General features: G+C 42.4%; 1 protein-coding gene across 2 annotated transcripts in view; it reads left to right on the top strand.

Annotated features, from left to right (window-relative positions):
• Nucleotides 1-16,652, top strand: part of TRIO (trio Rho guanine nucleotide exchange factor) — a 527,884-nt gene that overhangs the window by 169,806 nt on the left and 341,426 nt on the right. For both annotated transcript variants that reach the window (XM_074987837.1, XM_074987838.1), the window contains exons 4-6: nucleotides 3,906-4,098; nucleotides 5,203-5,715; nucleotides 12,886-13,008. In XM_074987837.1, the coding sequence (XP_074843938.1) occupies nucleotides 3,906-4,098; nucleotides 5,203-5,715; nucleotides 12,886-13,008 (829 nt within the window). The remainder of the gene's footprint in view (nucleotides 1-3,905; nucleotides 4,099-5,202; nucleotides 5,716-12,885; nucleotides 13,009-16,652) is intronic.

Genomic DNA, 16,652 nt, shown 5'->3' with positions numbered 1-16,652 from the left:
AAAGCTTGCACAATTACTCCGTGAATTTGACAGTTATCGAATGGACATTTTAGGCAATAGTGAAATGAGATGGACAGGAAGTAATAGGCTAGTTAGTGATGGGTAAACCATTCTTTATTCGGGGAACGATAGTCAGCATATACACGGCGTAGGCCTGATATTACGTAAGGAAGCATCACGGTCATTGGTTGGATGGAAGCCAGTGAACGAATGTATTATCGCAGCGAGATTCAAGTCAAGGCATGCGAAAGCTACAGTCATCCAAGTGTGTGCACCAACCAAGGACGCTGACGAAGCTGAAAAAGACACGTTTTACAATCTGTTACAAGACACCATCAGTGACATTCCCAATCATGACATCAAGTTACTCGTAGGTGATATGAATGCACGAATAGATGACAGAAGACAGGGATGGGAACGTGTGATTGGCCCATACGGATCGTCAACACAAACGAGAGACAACGGAGAGCGCTTACTACTATTCTGTAGCATGAACAACTTGTGCATTGGAAACACCTATTTCGCACACAAGAATATCCACAAGAAAACACGGCGGTTGCCTGATGGTATCACTAACAGTGAAATAGACTATTTCTGCATCAGCAAACGATGGCGACCAGCTCTACTAGATGTGAGAGTATACTGTGGAGCTGATGTTGGGTCAGACCACCATCTTTTGGTGGCATCGCTCTGTCTTCGCCTTAAAAGAAAACAAGAATGGCAAACAGCTCGGCCCTACGCAGTTGAAAAGTTAAGAGACCAAGCCATAGCTGAACAGTACAAACTTAAACTTAGAAACCGATTTCAAGAAATGCAACGTGAAACTTCACTCGAAGACCAGTGGATGCAGTTCAAAAGAGCAGTGACTGAGATCGCAGAAGAGATGATTGGTCGAAGGAGAGGTACACAAAAAGAACGCTGGATACAGGACAGGACCTGGCAGTTGATTGATGAACGTAAGGTTGTGAAGAGGCAAAGATATCAGGCAAAGTCGCCAGGTGAGAAAGCGGAAGGTATGGCAAAGTACCAGTTGCTGGATCGTAGAGTTAAGAAGAGCTGTCGCGCTGACAAGAAAGAATGGTTAGAACGTAAAGGTGCTGAAGCACAAGAGGCAGCGAAGAAATGCGACACCAAGACACTATATTGTATTGTCCGGGAGTTAACAGGAGCAAGAAGCAATAGCAACGCTCCCATCAAAGACAAGAATGGGAAGATCTCACTCAGGAAAGAAGAGCAAGATGCGTGCTGGGTAGAACACTTCAAAGAAACACTGAATCAACCGAACCCAACCGCAACCTACAACTTCAGTAACTTCAATCTCCCTGACGAGCTGGAAGTAGACCTAGACGTGATCACAATTGAGGAAACACACAGAGCAATAAAGGCGCTAAAGAGCAACAAGGCTGCTGACCTACACCAAATTGCAGCTGAACTATTGAAGTATGGTGGAAACTCTGTGGTTCAGGAACTGACAGGGCTGTTGAATGAATGTTGGAGAACAGAGTGCGTCCCAGGTGAGTGGAGGAAGGAAATGATTGTCAAGTTACCAAAGAAGGGGAATGTCACTGATTGTAGCAGTTGGAGAGGTATCACGCTCCTTTCGGTCCCGGTCTTATGCATCTTCCTGCTCAGGAGGTTGCAGAGCATGGTGGATAAAACACTGCATGAAGAGCAAGCTGGATTTCGCTGCGGACGATCGTGTAGTGAACAGATCTTCACGTTGCGCAACATCATCGAACAGAGTATCGAGTTCCAATGGCCTCTGTTAATTAACTGTATCGACTTTAAAAAGGCATTTGACAGTGTTCATAGAGAATCATTATGGAACATAGTGCGAACATATGGCATCCCACAACACTACATCAACATCTTCCGAAATCTTTATCTAAACTCTAGTTGCTGCGTGAGGACTGATAATGGGATGACAGATTTCTTCAACGTCGACTATGGAGTGCGTCAACGGTGCGTCCTGTCTCCATTCTTGTTCCTTCTGGCGGTGGACTTCCTCATGAGAAAGGCAATGAGCGTCGCACATCTAGGTATCTCATGGAAAGATCACGTTGACTCACGGATCTGGACTTTGCAGATGATATTGCACTGCTAGCAGAAACAAGTGAATGCTTGCAAGGCATGATGACAAATTTGGAAGCAGAAGCCAGCAAAATTGGGCTGAGGATAAATAGTGATAAAACAAAGTTGATGCGGGTTGGGAACACTTAGACAAACACACCACTAGTGGTCGGACGCCAACCCATAGAAGAAGTACAGTGGTTGACCTATCTTGGCAGCACTCTGTCTAACAACGGAGGTGTCAAGGCAGATGTTAACTGCAGAATCGGTAAGGCGTCAGCAGTGTTCCAAAGACTGTGCCCAATTTGGTCTGCACCAACAATCGACACTGCAACAAAGGTCAACTGTATAACAGCATCGTCATGCCAGTCGCCATTTACGCTAGCGAAATGTGGAAAATAACGTCAAGTGTAGCATGCAAGCTCAATCTATTCCACCAGCGTTGCTTATGAAGGATCCTGGATGTCGCCTACCGCGATCGCATTACCAATGAGGAGATACTACAAAGATGCGGGTCATGGGCACTGCAGGATATCGTGACAGAGCGCAGAGTGCGGTTTGCTGGACACATTCTGCATCTGCCAGATCAGCTGATCCCAAAGACTGCAATGAGATGGATACTGGCAGAGGGAAGAAGGAAGAGAGGCAGGCCACTCAAGACCTGGTGCACCACATTTAAGGAAGACTTATTAAACATTGGTATATCATGGGAGGAGGCGGAATTATTTGCAGCCGACCGAAATCGCTGGCGAGCACTTGTTGCCCAATGTGCCCAGATGCACAGGCGGACCTAAGTCTAAGTAAGTCAGTAAGTCATGCAGAATATGGTGTGTGTGCATGCCGGGGGTTGATGAGGTGCCTGGCCTGAGTGGGATGGTGCAGGCGGGTTGTAGGAGGTTTGGGGCAAGGGATTTGAGTAGCCCGATTTTCACTAAAACGGTCTCATAATGTGACGGTTTGGCGCTGCAGGCAGAAGAAACTCTGTAGTCCCCTAACCTTTACCCCACAGTCATTATCTCACCCTGTGTTATTAATGACAACACATGGATTGTAGTAGAAATCAGGACTTTGCAGTGCCATAGAGTTAAATGTAGGGCCTCTCTCTGCTTATCCAATAAAGCTGAGCTCACGCTTTACAAATGGGTTGACTTCACTTTTTCCTCAGCAGGCTGCAAAACTTTTTTCATCAGCTGTTTCTAGATTATACTTAACTCTTAGGATGGTCAATCTGTGTAATTTTTACTTTGGTTCCATATCACTGCTAAGGTTTAACATTGGACACATCTATCACAGATACCTATTTAACAGTCTTCATGCATATTTATTTGAGACTTGTTCAGTTAATGTGCATAATACAGTTATGTATTAGAGTACCCCCACTCTCCACATATGAAGATATATGTCATTGAAGTGCCAAGGGGATCAAAAACCTGGGTTGTATTAATGCATGTTGCTGCTATAATGGACTGTTTCTTTCCATGGGGTACAGATCAGGAGAATAAAATATAGGTGTACAAAATGCGTGGTATTAGTACAACATTGCAAAACAGCTTGTGAATATGATTGCTGCTTAGCTAATTGACAAGAAGACAGAACAATGTAGAAACCCTTGAAATAAAATGCTGATCTTGACTGAGAACAAGTTTTATGCTTCCTTTACCGGGTGTAGTTCCAGATCTGCTTACTATGTCTGACAGTAAGTATTTAGTCCAAACCTGCTGCTGTTGCACAAGTAAAACACTAAATTACCCAGGGATGTGGTGGAAGACGAGAAGCCTGATTTGGCCATTAACTTGTAATAGAGCATATTAACTTTTTCTTCTTTCTCCCCCCAGTGAAGAAGTGTGTAAACGAGGATTCACAGTGATTGTAGACATGCGTGGATCTAAATGGGACTCTATTAAGCCTTTGCTGAAGATTTTACAAGAATCCTTTCCCTGTTGTATTCACGTTGCACTGATAATCAAGCCAGACAACTTCTGGCAGAAACAGAGGACTAATTTTGGCAGCTCTAAGTTTGAATTTGAGGTAATAGCAAACTAGAAGAATGTGGGCATACGGCTTAGTTCATGGGGAGTTTTGATCCAACTAGCTCAACTATTTATTAAAAATAATTGAGCCAAACATTGATGTTTGGATGGGAGACCAGCTAACTCACACTATAGGGCTGCAAGAAGTATGGGTCTGTTCTTAGGGTCACATTGAAGGGATCAGTGTTAAACCCATGAAAAAGATTTTGGCCTCTTCCTATGAACGGAAGAGGTTTTGCCACCTAGCCCAAGTAGTGGTGATTGTGGTTAATACCAGTATGACATGCAAAGGAAAGAAGCCACACAGCCTGTGGGTCTTGTCCTCCCGCTATGCAATGTGAACTTCAAATCTTTATCCAAATGGCAGGCCCCTCCATGCTATTTGTGGTGCCCTAAGCACCTGCACTATCCCCACCGCATTTCTGGGAGGATGTTATGTGAGTGGGGATAGGAGGTTGTGGGGGTGGGAACAGAGTAGGGAGGCTGGCAGGGGAGCAGCCGGCAGAGGAGAGGAGGTAGGTGGAGCCATCCCTGCAACCATCCTAGGCAGGTCCTGCTGCTTCGGGTAGCCCAGTGCTTTAGGGGTATGCTGGGTGACCAGGCTGCTGGCAGCTCTGTTGTCTGCTGCTGCTTAATGTCCCATCCCTGGGTATGTGTAGCATAGAGCACCACAAAATTTGGGGCACAACTGTTACATATGCTGCATATGTCTAAGGATTGCTCTGCCAAAAGGAGTTCAACTCCTCACCAATCATGAGATGTTAATTGTAAACATGAGACATTTTAAATGGTATTATTTAAAAACAAATGTTAACAATAAAAGTCCATTGAGAATAAGAGACTGAGTTTGTATCTTGTGTCCCAGAGGGTGGGATTTCCAAGGCTGACCAAAGTGCTCCTTTTGAAATGGAAATATAGGAAAGCAAGAATCTGTGTTACCTAGGTTTGTGATTTCTAGGGCCACATGTACTTTGTAAGTAAAGCATTGTGTGTTGCTTTAGTTATTTTGGTTATTCAAAATACAAGTACAGAAAATATTAAAAAAACTGTATTTTCCAAATGCATCAGATTTGTGATTACAATATTCTTCACTGTGTTTTAGACTAATATGGTATCTCTGGAAGGCCTTACCAAAGTAGTTGACCCCTCTCAGCTAACTCCAGAATTTGATGGCTGTTTGGAGTATAACCATGAGGAATGGATTGAAATCAGAGTTGCCTTTGAGGACTACATTAGCAGTGCAACCCACATGCTGTCCAGACTGGAGGAACTGCAGGATATACTGGCTAAAAAGGAATTGCCTCAGGACTTGGAGGGTGCTCGAAATATGATTGAGGAGCATTCACAACTGAAAAAGAAAGTCATTAAGGCCCCTATTGAGGACCTTGATTTGGAAGGACAAAAGCTCCTTCAGCGGATACAGAGCAGTGAAAGTTTCCCCAAGAAGAACTCTGGGTCAGGGAATGCAGATTTGCAGAACCTTTTGCCCAAAGTGTCCACCATGCTGGACCGGCTGCACTCAACTCGGCAGCATCTGCATCAGATGTGGCATGTGCGGAAGTTGAAACTGGACCAGTGTTTTCAGCTCAGACTGTTTGAACAGGATGCTGAAAAGGTAAAAGGGCTGGGGAGTGGAAGAAGAACAAACAGGCAACAAGGTACCGATGTTGGTCTTGCCTGGTTTACAAAAATGTTCCAAGTGAAAGCTGAAAAACATTAATGTTTTCACTAAGAACTATGAAGTATAACTTTCCATTGAGGTTGCTTGTGGGGGCTGTGGGTCCTATTCAAAGTAGCTTCTAGTATTTTTTAACTCAGTTTCTAATGTGGGTAACTGACAGGGATTTGAATTTTGAGTGACACACAAGCATTTCAGTTGCAGTAAGTTTATTTTAGAATGGTATTTTTGCTGGCACAAAATGAATGTGCACACTGTTAGAGTAATATGTCTCTCCGGCAGCAGGATGAATGCAATGACGTATCATCTCAGTTTCCAGTTGTCTGACTCTTGCTCAGTCTGTGAGTTAAACTCTAATTACAGGACTGGGGCGAAGATGCCTAGATTGACGTGTTTTTGTGTCTTAGGTTATTTATTAGGCAAGATGTGCTCTTTAATTTACTGAGATTCATTTTTAAAGGTTGATAACACCTCCTGTGAGAATAGTGCACATGCTTTTTGTGGGGCACTTTAATGAACGACCGCAGACAGAACATCACTTCACATTTTATGTTCAGAGTATCACCAGGATTTGCGTGGTAAGGGGTAAAGAGTTCCAGGAATTAGAATAAGAGCAGTTCTGCATCAGAAGATGTGACGTAACTATAGACAAAGGTTTCTTGATCAAAAAGCTTTCTAGAAAGATGGTTGTTTCCTGCGAATGGCTGAAGTTAAACTTTCAAAACATGTATAGTGGTCGGTTTTGCCCAGTGTTCCAAAACGGGTCAGCAGCTCCTGGCACGCAAGCAGATCTTCATTGGCATGCATGGCAGGAGCTCAGCCCTGCCCCTCCTTGCCCATGCAGCCGTGAGCTTGCTTAAAGCCATGACACCCATGCATTAGCAAAAGACCAGCTAATGCTTCCAACCACCACCTAAATGGTAAAGCTCTGCCTCTTAATTTATTTATTAATGAAGCTGTTGCAAGTAGGACCAGTAGTGACTTTAAAAAGTACAACCGGCACTCGGACTGAACATAGAGGTCAAAAGGACAAATTTCAGCACTCCCCTTTTAGAAAGGTTGCTGACCCATGTTGTAAAATATTCACAGTATAATTGCTGCTGGAAATGCCACTTACGATCTTCAGCCAAAGGAAAATTATTGAAAAAGTAAACACAGTAAACACTTTAATATCCGGCAGCCCCAGGACTGGAATATTAAAATATTCTGGATAATACAGAGGTATACCTAGCAAGGCGTAACACTAAAGAAAGACTAGATTAGATATTAAGAAACAAACAAAAATGTATGCAGAGTACTTTATTTACCAACAACAATAGTATTGTGCACTGTAAGTGTAGAATTCCTTGCTGTGATAATTTTGTACAGTGAGCATATAAAGGAAGAATTAATGTTTAAGACACCTAAATATGGCACTTGACAATTATTTTCCTTATTGTTTTACCTAAAAAGCTCCTGATTCATATAGTTAACTCCTGATTACAAGTTTTGGTTGTGCAGTATATGACGGTCACTCAGAGTTCTGTCCTTTCAGTCTTTAAGAAAAAAAAAAATCATCTTTTTTTTTTTTTTTTTCCTGTCTTCCAGTGACTGGAATAGGTGGGTTATGAGTAGAGCCCTGCAAATCCGCAGATATCCACTTTATATCTGTGGGTATCTATCTAAAATTTCATTGCAGTTATTTTTTGTGTGTGTGGGGGGAAAAGTCTGACTGATTTGAGGCAATAAACAAAAATTCGCAGGAGCTTGTGACCCATCCCTTACTTTATAAAATTTACTATGACGAAAAATGGGAAAGAAGAAGGGCCCAGCAGCTACCACTACTGAGACTCTAGGGTTCCACCCATGGCTGAGAGTGCAGGGTCACCATCTCAGCTGACAACTCCATCACCACCATCCAGGGGCTGAAGTGAAAATGTCACAGAGGTCTGTGATAGTCATAGATTCCATGTCTTCTCTGACCCCCGTGACGAAATCTTAGCCTTACTCTTGAGCCCTTCTATATATTAGTTAGTCACAGCAATCCCGAACATATCCTTAGCATAGACAGATGGCTCACCTCTGATGGATGTCCTCTGTTGGCTTGGAACAAATTCAAACTTCCAGGAATCTTCAGAATATCTATGTTTTCCACAACCTGCCCTGCCTGAAAGGACTGAAAAATCCATTGCTAGTAAGTAGAATCTTCATAATTTCTCCCTTCCAAACACGGAAAAATGAAGGGGAAATAGAAATAATTTTAGCTGAATGTTGTGTATATTTCTCATCAGGAATGTATGATGATTTTGAATGCTGTTGCAGAGGAGATCTTCAGTGGACAATGCTTTGTGTGTGAATAAAATTGTCCATTGATAAAAAGTTGTGACTTTTGACCTTAAATTAAAGCACTCTCTGAGAAAGTAGAAAAATACAATTTTTTATCATGTCTGGACAATAGTGTTTTTTCTACTTTTGAGACCCTTCTACTTTTGCAGGGCAAATATACAGCACTAGGAACCTTGAGGAGTGGATCCACATACTGTGGGCAAAAAAAAAAAAAAACCTGAGAGGAGAGATTCTAGATCCGCTGTGTCCAATACAAAAAAGCAGTCATGTAGCACTTCAAAGACTAACAATATAATTTATTAGGTGATGAGCTTTCATGGAACAGACCCACGTCTTCAGATCTGGAAAATCCTGATAAATGATAACTGGGACAAAGAGCATTTAACAGAAGGACAGAAAAAATGTGAAATAAAAACTGATGAATCAGCTAGATAGGACAGAAGGAAGAGAGGGAAAGGGGGAAGAAAAATAGTTTCTTCAAGTGTCTGTTAAGTGGGCTGCCTGGGATCACTACAAATATCATAGGTGGGAAACTGTCTTTGTAATGTGTAAGGTAATTGATATCTTTCTTGAGTCTGATGTGATAACTATCAAACTTGAGAACGAACTCCAGTTCAGATGTCTCCTTTTGTAATTTAGTCCAGTACGTTCACCACTCACTACTGTGACAAATAGGACACGGTGTTATGGCGAATACATCTCTTGAGCTGCATGGGGCTCTTGGAGCCTTTAAATGCGGCTCCTCCTGAGAGCTACACATGGGAGTGCCACTGGGCAGACATGCCCCACCACTTGATGGGAGAAGTGCATGGTGGGAGCAGCAGCGGCAGCTCCATTGTGTGGCTGGCATTACATTAGAACAGGGGGACTGGGAGAGCCAGGCTCTCGGGGAGCAGAAGGACATTTATTTAGAGTGAGGAGGGGGGCTGGGAGTGCCTAGCTCTGGGAGGAGTGGGAGAGGGAGGGGGCAGGGGGGCCAATGTGGCAAATATGGAAAGACGACAATCACAAGTGAGGCAATCTTTGAATTCCTGTTGGACACAGCTGTTCTAGATAGAGTGAGGCGGCAGATACAGTTCCAGATGCAGTCTATGAAATAGCAGAAGATCAGGGTGAAAGAAGAGTGGAAAGAGATGTGGGAAAGCACAGTGGGGGACTGGCAGACAGATTCAGGGCTACTGCCACCTTCAGCTCCTGCTCCAGTCCATACCCTCAGTCCCCTCCATACTATTGTGAGGCCTTTGGACAGTGAAGCAGTTGAGTGGACCATGTCACAGGCAATGAACGGTAGCACACAGAATGGACAAATGTACCCCCAAGATTCATCCATTCCAGGTCAAGTGAAACCCACACGTGTAAATGCACTAGAAAGTGGAGGAGGGGACACCCAGGAATATTTGGCCATCTCATTTGATACCATGTATCTTTGACTCTTCTGGCACAGAACTTTGTGTATGATATGTGTTTTAAGGATAGCTGGTCTGCTTTTCTGACTCTCATATTGATACCTTACAGTGTTGAATTCCACAGTAGGCTACAGTAGCAAGTTTTATCATATGTAATGGTAAGCGGAAACCATTAATAAAGATCATCACATGCCAATTCTCCATTAATTTAATAATAAAACTTTGCAAACTTCATCAGAGTAATCCAGAAACTGAGTTCAGTTTATGAGTAACTGGCCAATATTTATAAAATGTATAACATCATCATATGCTTCAAGAAAATATTTTCCAGAATTCGTATTACCAGGACACTTTTAAAAATAAAATTCCACAGCTGCCTTTTACCCATACAGGACATGACTTAAATCATACTTCATTCTCCTGTAGACATGGCATCCTGTTATGTGGCACACAAAATATCCCTAATTTCTGTTGAATGTATGGATCCAGCATCGGTTATGACAGATTCACTGTCTACAGAATTCCAGCAATGAGAAATACTGAGCCTACTGGAAGAGGTTTCCCCTGTGCGGTAATATATGCAGTGCTTAATGCCTTTCAGTACTTCGTAGGCCTGACTGACTCACAGTTCTCGGCCACAACTCACACAATGATTTGTCAACTGTAAACTAGTTAGTTGCAGACCTGTAGCAAGCTGGCATTCCAGCTTCTGGATGGCTGTGGTGATCTGCTTTTGGCCTGCCTGCCGTCATGTGGATGTATTGGCGATGGAGGATGATGCATGCTCATCGCGTACCTTCAGAAACATCTGTTTCTTTACATGGAAGGACAGTGCTTTGCTGGTTACCCAAAGTCTCTATGATGATGTGATCCCATCACTCTGTGCTGTGTCCCTTCTCCAGAAGTTCTGGTCCGTAAAGAGGGAGTCTGGCTAAGACAACAAGCAAGAGCAGCATCAGCTGAGTTGCGGCTGGCATGTCGGTACAGGTTGAACCTCTCTATTCTGGCACTCTGTCATCCCACAACATTCGTAATCGAGCATGACTTTTGTTAGCTGACTGACCACTTATCATAGGTGTGACCAAATTTCCTGTGGTCCCATAAAGTTTGTTTACAGTCACCAGTCCTGGCCCTCAGAATTCTGTGCTGTTATTTCGCTGTAATTTATCTCTAAATGTCTTCAGAGACCCCAGTAAGCAGTGGAAGTGTCGATAATGCTGCTAGACCGTATTGACCTCCCATAGTCCAGCAAATTGTCTTGTTTGGCACTGGTCAGGTCCTGAAGGTGCTGAACTAGAGAGGTTCAGCCTATACTCCTTTCTGTGAGGTGACTTTGTGAGTTCAAAAACTGCTACTGAAATGTCCACCGGTATCTTGCAGATAATCTGCTTGATTTGTGAATAAGGAATGGCAGCATGAGGTGCAAGGTTTTTCTTACAGGTTGGAATCCACATGGATGGCTCTGACAGCTGGGAGTTGGCAGATTCAGAATGGCTTGAATGGATGTTTTGGTGGGCAAGAACCATCCAAATCCTTTCCGTCAACTTGCATAAATTCTCCTGTAACCCACTATGAAGCAAGAACAGAGCAGCTTCAGTTAGCTAGAGAGCTCGGAACTTCGGGATATGTGTGGAAGTTTTGACTTGGGCTTACATAGAGCAATTTGGATGAACTGGCATGGTCTGTATTTCCAGTGCAGCATGGATGCCCAAGGGTCACACAGACCTGAGATTAGTCCTTCTAAATGTTCAAACTCTGTGCTCAGGTCTGTCCGGCTGCCCTCCTCACAATGAGGCTGTCATTCTCTTGGCTCTTCCTGCTCCTGGCTCCTGACATTCAGCCCAGCTGCTTACAATAATAGTCTGTGTTCCCAGCTCACGGAGGAATGGAGAACTGAAGTTACTAGTGTTGCTTTGGTAACCCACAGTATATTAGGAGTGCTGTTTTGAACTTGGCAGTACTTTTGATTCCTCACTGTGTTCTTTTATCAAGGAAACCTTTTCACCCAGCTCAGAGAGCAGGTGGTCTCTTCAGTTTGGAATTATGGCAGAGTTGATGATCACAGCAGGGAATCAAGCTTTGCATCTGTTTTGCTGTGCCGTTTGTTCTTGGTTGGGCTTTGCCTTCCACCATCAAAATACTGAATCGCTCCCCAACATCAAATATCTAATAGATTGCATGCAAAAATCTTCGTGACTGTTAGTTCTGTTAATGCACATACAGGAATCAGACAATTAAAAAGTGAAGGAAATATAATATCAGCACACCTACATCTTGAATGCTGTTTTTGAAATCACACTTAACAATGTAGCCAATAATTCAAGGTAATCAGTTGTACCAAGTTCTCACTTAGATGATAGTTAGGAGTACAACCTGCATTTTCCACATTTATATTGGATTAAAAAACTTTTGGCATTATTATAATTGGTGCTGTCCTTAGGTCTTCACGTGCACTATGCAGCCTAAGCACCTGGAGCTTTCCTCTCGCAGCAGGCAGCAAGGCAGCAGCTCTGCCGGAGGTGGGGGCACTGTGGTCAGGGTCTGGGAGCAAAAGAAAATGCAGGGAGGCTGGTGGGGGAGCAGGTGGGAGGGGGACCAGTGCCTCCCATCAGAGCTAAAGACTGAGCAGTGGAGTAGGATGCCAGGACATCAGGACCGGAAGAGCTGGGGGTTGGTCAGAGCAGGGTGTGGGATACTGGGGAATTCATCCACTGGGGCCTGGAGGCAGAAGGCAGTGTGGGGATGGAGGGCTCAAGGGACAGCTTTAATCATAATGGAGGATTTTGTGACTGTTGTATTTATGACAAAAATAGAGGAAGCTGTGATAATGTACTTGAACTTGTATATTTTCGATAAATGCATAGTCTTTAAGCTGCACTGCTGTAATACAAATAAGACCCGGATAGGACTGCAGGGAATTATATAACTAAGATTGTACTTTTGAGCACATATACAATTAGGCTTTTAATAGCTTGTTTTATTTATTTATTTAGTTTAGCAAGCCAGTATTGAGAAGATTAGCAACGTGAAAATATAGATGATTTATAATGACTCCTTATTTGTGTATTGCCTGTGAAATACCGTCACACTTCAGGTAACTATCTTTTTCCTGGGGACCTATTTTAATGGAACAGATTTTGCTGCAACTATGGTGAGGACTGTCTTGGCCTGAGATCTAACATAGCACTTTCAGGCCCAGAAGAACATTTGAAGAAGCTGTAAGATGGTTAAAACTGAAATGAACAAAGTGACACAAATAAACTGAAACTTGAGGCTTTAGCTCATGTGTCTCTGGCAAAAATGTGAAATCACAAGTTCTTTGTTGATAGCTTGTCATTGCATTGTAAGTGAGTGAGCTTGTTGTTTTTTCTTGTAGATGTTTGACTGGATCACACACAACAAAGGCCTGTTTCTGAACAGTTACACAGAGATTGGAACTAGTCATCCCCACGCGATGGAGCTGCAGACGCAGCACAATCATTTTGCCATGAACTGTATGGTAAGAAGCATGATTTGCAAAATAGGTTACCTAACACGGCTGCTGGACTTTATGGACACGTTTACGGTCTCTGATCAAAATTAAGATCATGTTGTGCTTCAGAGTTGTGCAAATGCATAGTGAGGTCAAAGAGCTTAGAATCTGAAGAAAGAATGAGAGGAGAAATAGATGTGGATGTGATATGACTTGACCAGAGTGTGACAGTTCAGTGGCAGAGATAGGGCAGAATGAAGGTCTTCTGCCTCCAAGTGCCCCAGTGTCTTGTGTAGTTACACCTGAATGTCAGTATTGGTGAAAATATACTAGACCGATAATGAATAGAGCTTTGGCAACTATTAGTAAGCATTTCAGTAGAGGGTTCTCAAGTACTGCTTTTAGAAATTGCCAGTAACTTCAGAGAAGACTTGTAGGGCTTTAAATGAAGATTAATGTTAGATGGGTGCATGATGTGGGCAGAATCAGCTATGTGAAAACCCATAAATTGACTCCAGTTTACATTTGAACATTTTTATCGCTCAATGAAAGAGCCTGTAACTCAGTATTCACAATCTTCAGTTTTTTAAAGGGAAAATTTGTCATTCTGACATAAAAGAATGCAGTTAAGTGAATGTTTTTTTTTTCATGGAATGGATATTTACCATCTTCAAGTGTGCATAAAAATGCGTCATTTTAAAAAACAAATAATCCCAGATTTTTTCAAGTTTAAATTAAATACAAGTTTATTTTTAAAATAATTTATTTAAAATTAAATGTGGAATTGACAACCTATGTTAAAGTATAATCTTCCTTAAATTAAATAAAAATTTAATACATTTGCCTGCCAAATTTTTAACAAAGTCAGACCACTAAACTGGTTTAGTAACTAGCAAAATACCTGGAACCAGAAATTATAAAGTGCTAAACCAGTTATTGACATTGACAGCGTCTCTTACAGGCGTAGAGACTGTGTTCTTGATTTCAGTTTATTCAGCTAGTTCAGCTGAATGACTGGTCCAAAACAAGAAACCACACGTGAGTTGAAAAATCAGGAATGCTTGTTTCCATAATGAGATTTATGGATAAAAAGTACGTATGGGAGCGTGAGATCTTGTTCTTCTAAAACATAGATGTCCAGAAACTGTCTATTTGGCTCATTAGCTACAGATACTTGCTTAGTGTAATAAATCAATTTATTTTAATGCCAAACACGTTTACATAAACTGTGATACTCTTTTCTTGTGTATCCAGCTGTTTAAGATGGTTTTATTTGATAAGTTAAATAGATGCTTTGGTGTATTTTATTTGAATTTCCATCAAAATAGAGTTCAATACAAAATAATCTAGTGAATAAGAAATGAATCAGTCATCATTTTCTAACATGAGAATTTACATAAATATAAGCTGTTATAAAATTGCTTAATCAAATTAATTTAGATGTAGCAGATCCTATTTGTTAGCAAAGAACCTCCACCAAGTATAGTGGATAGGCTATGTTTAGTTGCAAGTCAATGTATTTTATTTATTCTCCCTCAATTAAAGTCAATCTTTCTTTAGGAAAATATCTAAAGAATACAAATGGAAAACTAGATTAAAATCACTGATTTAAATCAAAGTTTCCTGCTCACTAATAATTTTAAATAAGTGATTTTATCATAGAATATTAGGGCTGGAAGGGATCTCAGGAGGTCATCTTGTCCAGCCCTCTGCCAAAAGCAGGATCAACTCCAACTAAATCATCCCAGCCATAACTATGTCAAGCCGGAACTTAAAAACCTCTGCCCTTCTCCTTGTTGAACCTCATCAAATTTCTTTTGACCCAATCCTCCAATTTGTCTAGGTCACTCTGGACTCTATCCCTACCCTCCACTGTATCTCCCTGACCCCCTAGCTTAGTGTCATCCGCAAATTTGCTGAGGGCGCAATCTATCCCCTCATCCAGGTCATTAATTAAGATGTTCAACAGTACTGGCCTTGGGGCGCTCCACTTGAAACTGACTGCCAACCAGACATTGAGCCGTTGACCACTATCTGTTTGGCTCGTCCCTCAAGCCAGCTTTCAATCAATTTTACACTCCATGTATCCAATCCATACTTCCTTAACTTATAGGCAAAAATGTTGTGGGAGACTATCAAAAGCTTTGCTAGATTCAAGGTGTATCACAACCATTGACTTCCCCATGTCCACAGAGCCAGTTACATCATCATAGAAGCTAATTAGATTGGTCAGGCGTGATTTGCCCTTGGTGAATCCGTATTGACTACTCTTAATCAGTTTCCCCTCTTCCAAGAGCTCCAGAATGCATTACCGGAGGATCTCCTCTATGATTTTTCGAGGGACTAAGGTGAGGCTGACCAGTCTATAGTTCGCTCAATTGTCCTTCTTTCCTTTTTAAAGATGGGCACTACGTTTCCCTTTTTCCAGTCATCTGTGACCTCTCCTGATAGCCACAAGTCTTCAAAGATAATAGCCAAAGGCTCTGAAATGAAATCTCTCAGTTCCCTCAGCATCCTTGGGTGTGTTAAACCCAGACCCATGGATTTGTTTGCATCTAGCTTTTCTAAATAGCTTTTCTTTCCCAACTGAGGGCTGCCCACTACCTTCTCATACTGCATTGCTAAGTGCTGTAGTTGGGGAGTTGACCTTGTCCATGAAGACTGAAGCAAAAAAAGCATTGAGTATTTCAGCCTTTCCCACATCATCTATCACCAGGTTACCTCCCTCATCCAGTAGTGGCCCCACACCCTCCCTGATCACCCTCTTATTGTAAATATGCCTGTAGAAACCCTTCTTGTTGCCCTTCATATTTCTTGCCAGCTGCAATTCCAGTTGTGCTTTCACTTTCCTGATTACTCCCTGGCATTCTCCACTCATATATTTGTACTCCTCCCTGGTGTCATCTGTGCAAGTTTTTACTTCTGATATGCATGCTTTCTGAGTTTAAGCTTACCAAGGATTTCCTTTGTCAGCCAAGCTAGTTGCCTACCATATTTGCTTTTCTTACTGCACATGGGATGGTTTGTTCTTGTACCTGCAGTAAGACCTTTTCAAATACTGCCTGTTCTCCTGAACTCCTTTCCCAGGAGATCCTGTCCATCAGTTCTTTGAGGGAGTCGAAGTCTGCTCTTCTGAAATCAAGGGTCTGTATTGTACTGCTCACCTTTCTTCATTTTGTCAGAATCCTGAAATCTGCCATTTCATGATTGCTGCAGCGCAGGCTGCCACCCACTTCTATTTCTCCTACTATTTGTTCCTTGTTTGGGAGCAGCAGGTGAACCTGTGCGTGGCCTGTGGTCAGCTCCTTCACCCCATGTACCAGGAAGTTATCCCCAGCAGTCTCCAAGAAATTCCTGGATTGTCTGTGTGCTGCTCTCTTGGTCTCCCATGAGAACCAGGGCCTGTGATTTGGAAGCTTATCTTAGTTGTCTGAAGAAATCCTCGTCTATCTCATCTACCTGATCTGGTGGCCTGTAACAGACATGAAACGCAACATCACCTCTGTCGCTTCCACTTCTGAGTTTAACCCAAAGACACTCAATTTGCTTTTCTCCCTCCATATACTAGAGCTCTGACCAACCAGACTGCTCTTGTACATGAATCACAACTCCTCCTTTTCTGCCCTTCCTGTCCTTCCTGAACAGTTAATATCCTTCCATGACAGTGCTCC

This window comes from Carettochelys insculpta, chromosome 2 (genome assembly GCF_033958435.1).
Source record: "Carettochelys insculpta isolate YL-2023 chromosome 2, ASM3395843v1, whole genome shotgun sequence".
Lineage (NCBI taxonomy): Eukaryota > Metazoa > Chordata > Testudines > Carettochelyidae > Carettochelys > Carettochelys insculpta.
This window is presented reverse-complemented; position numbering and strand designations above follow the sequence as displayed.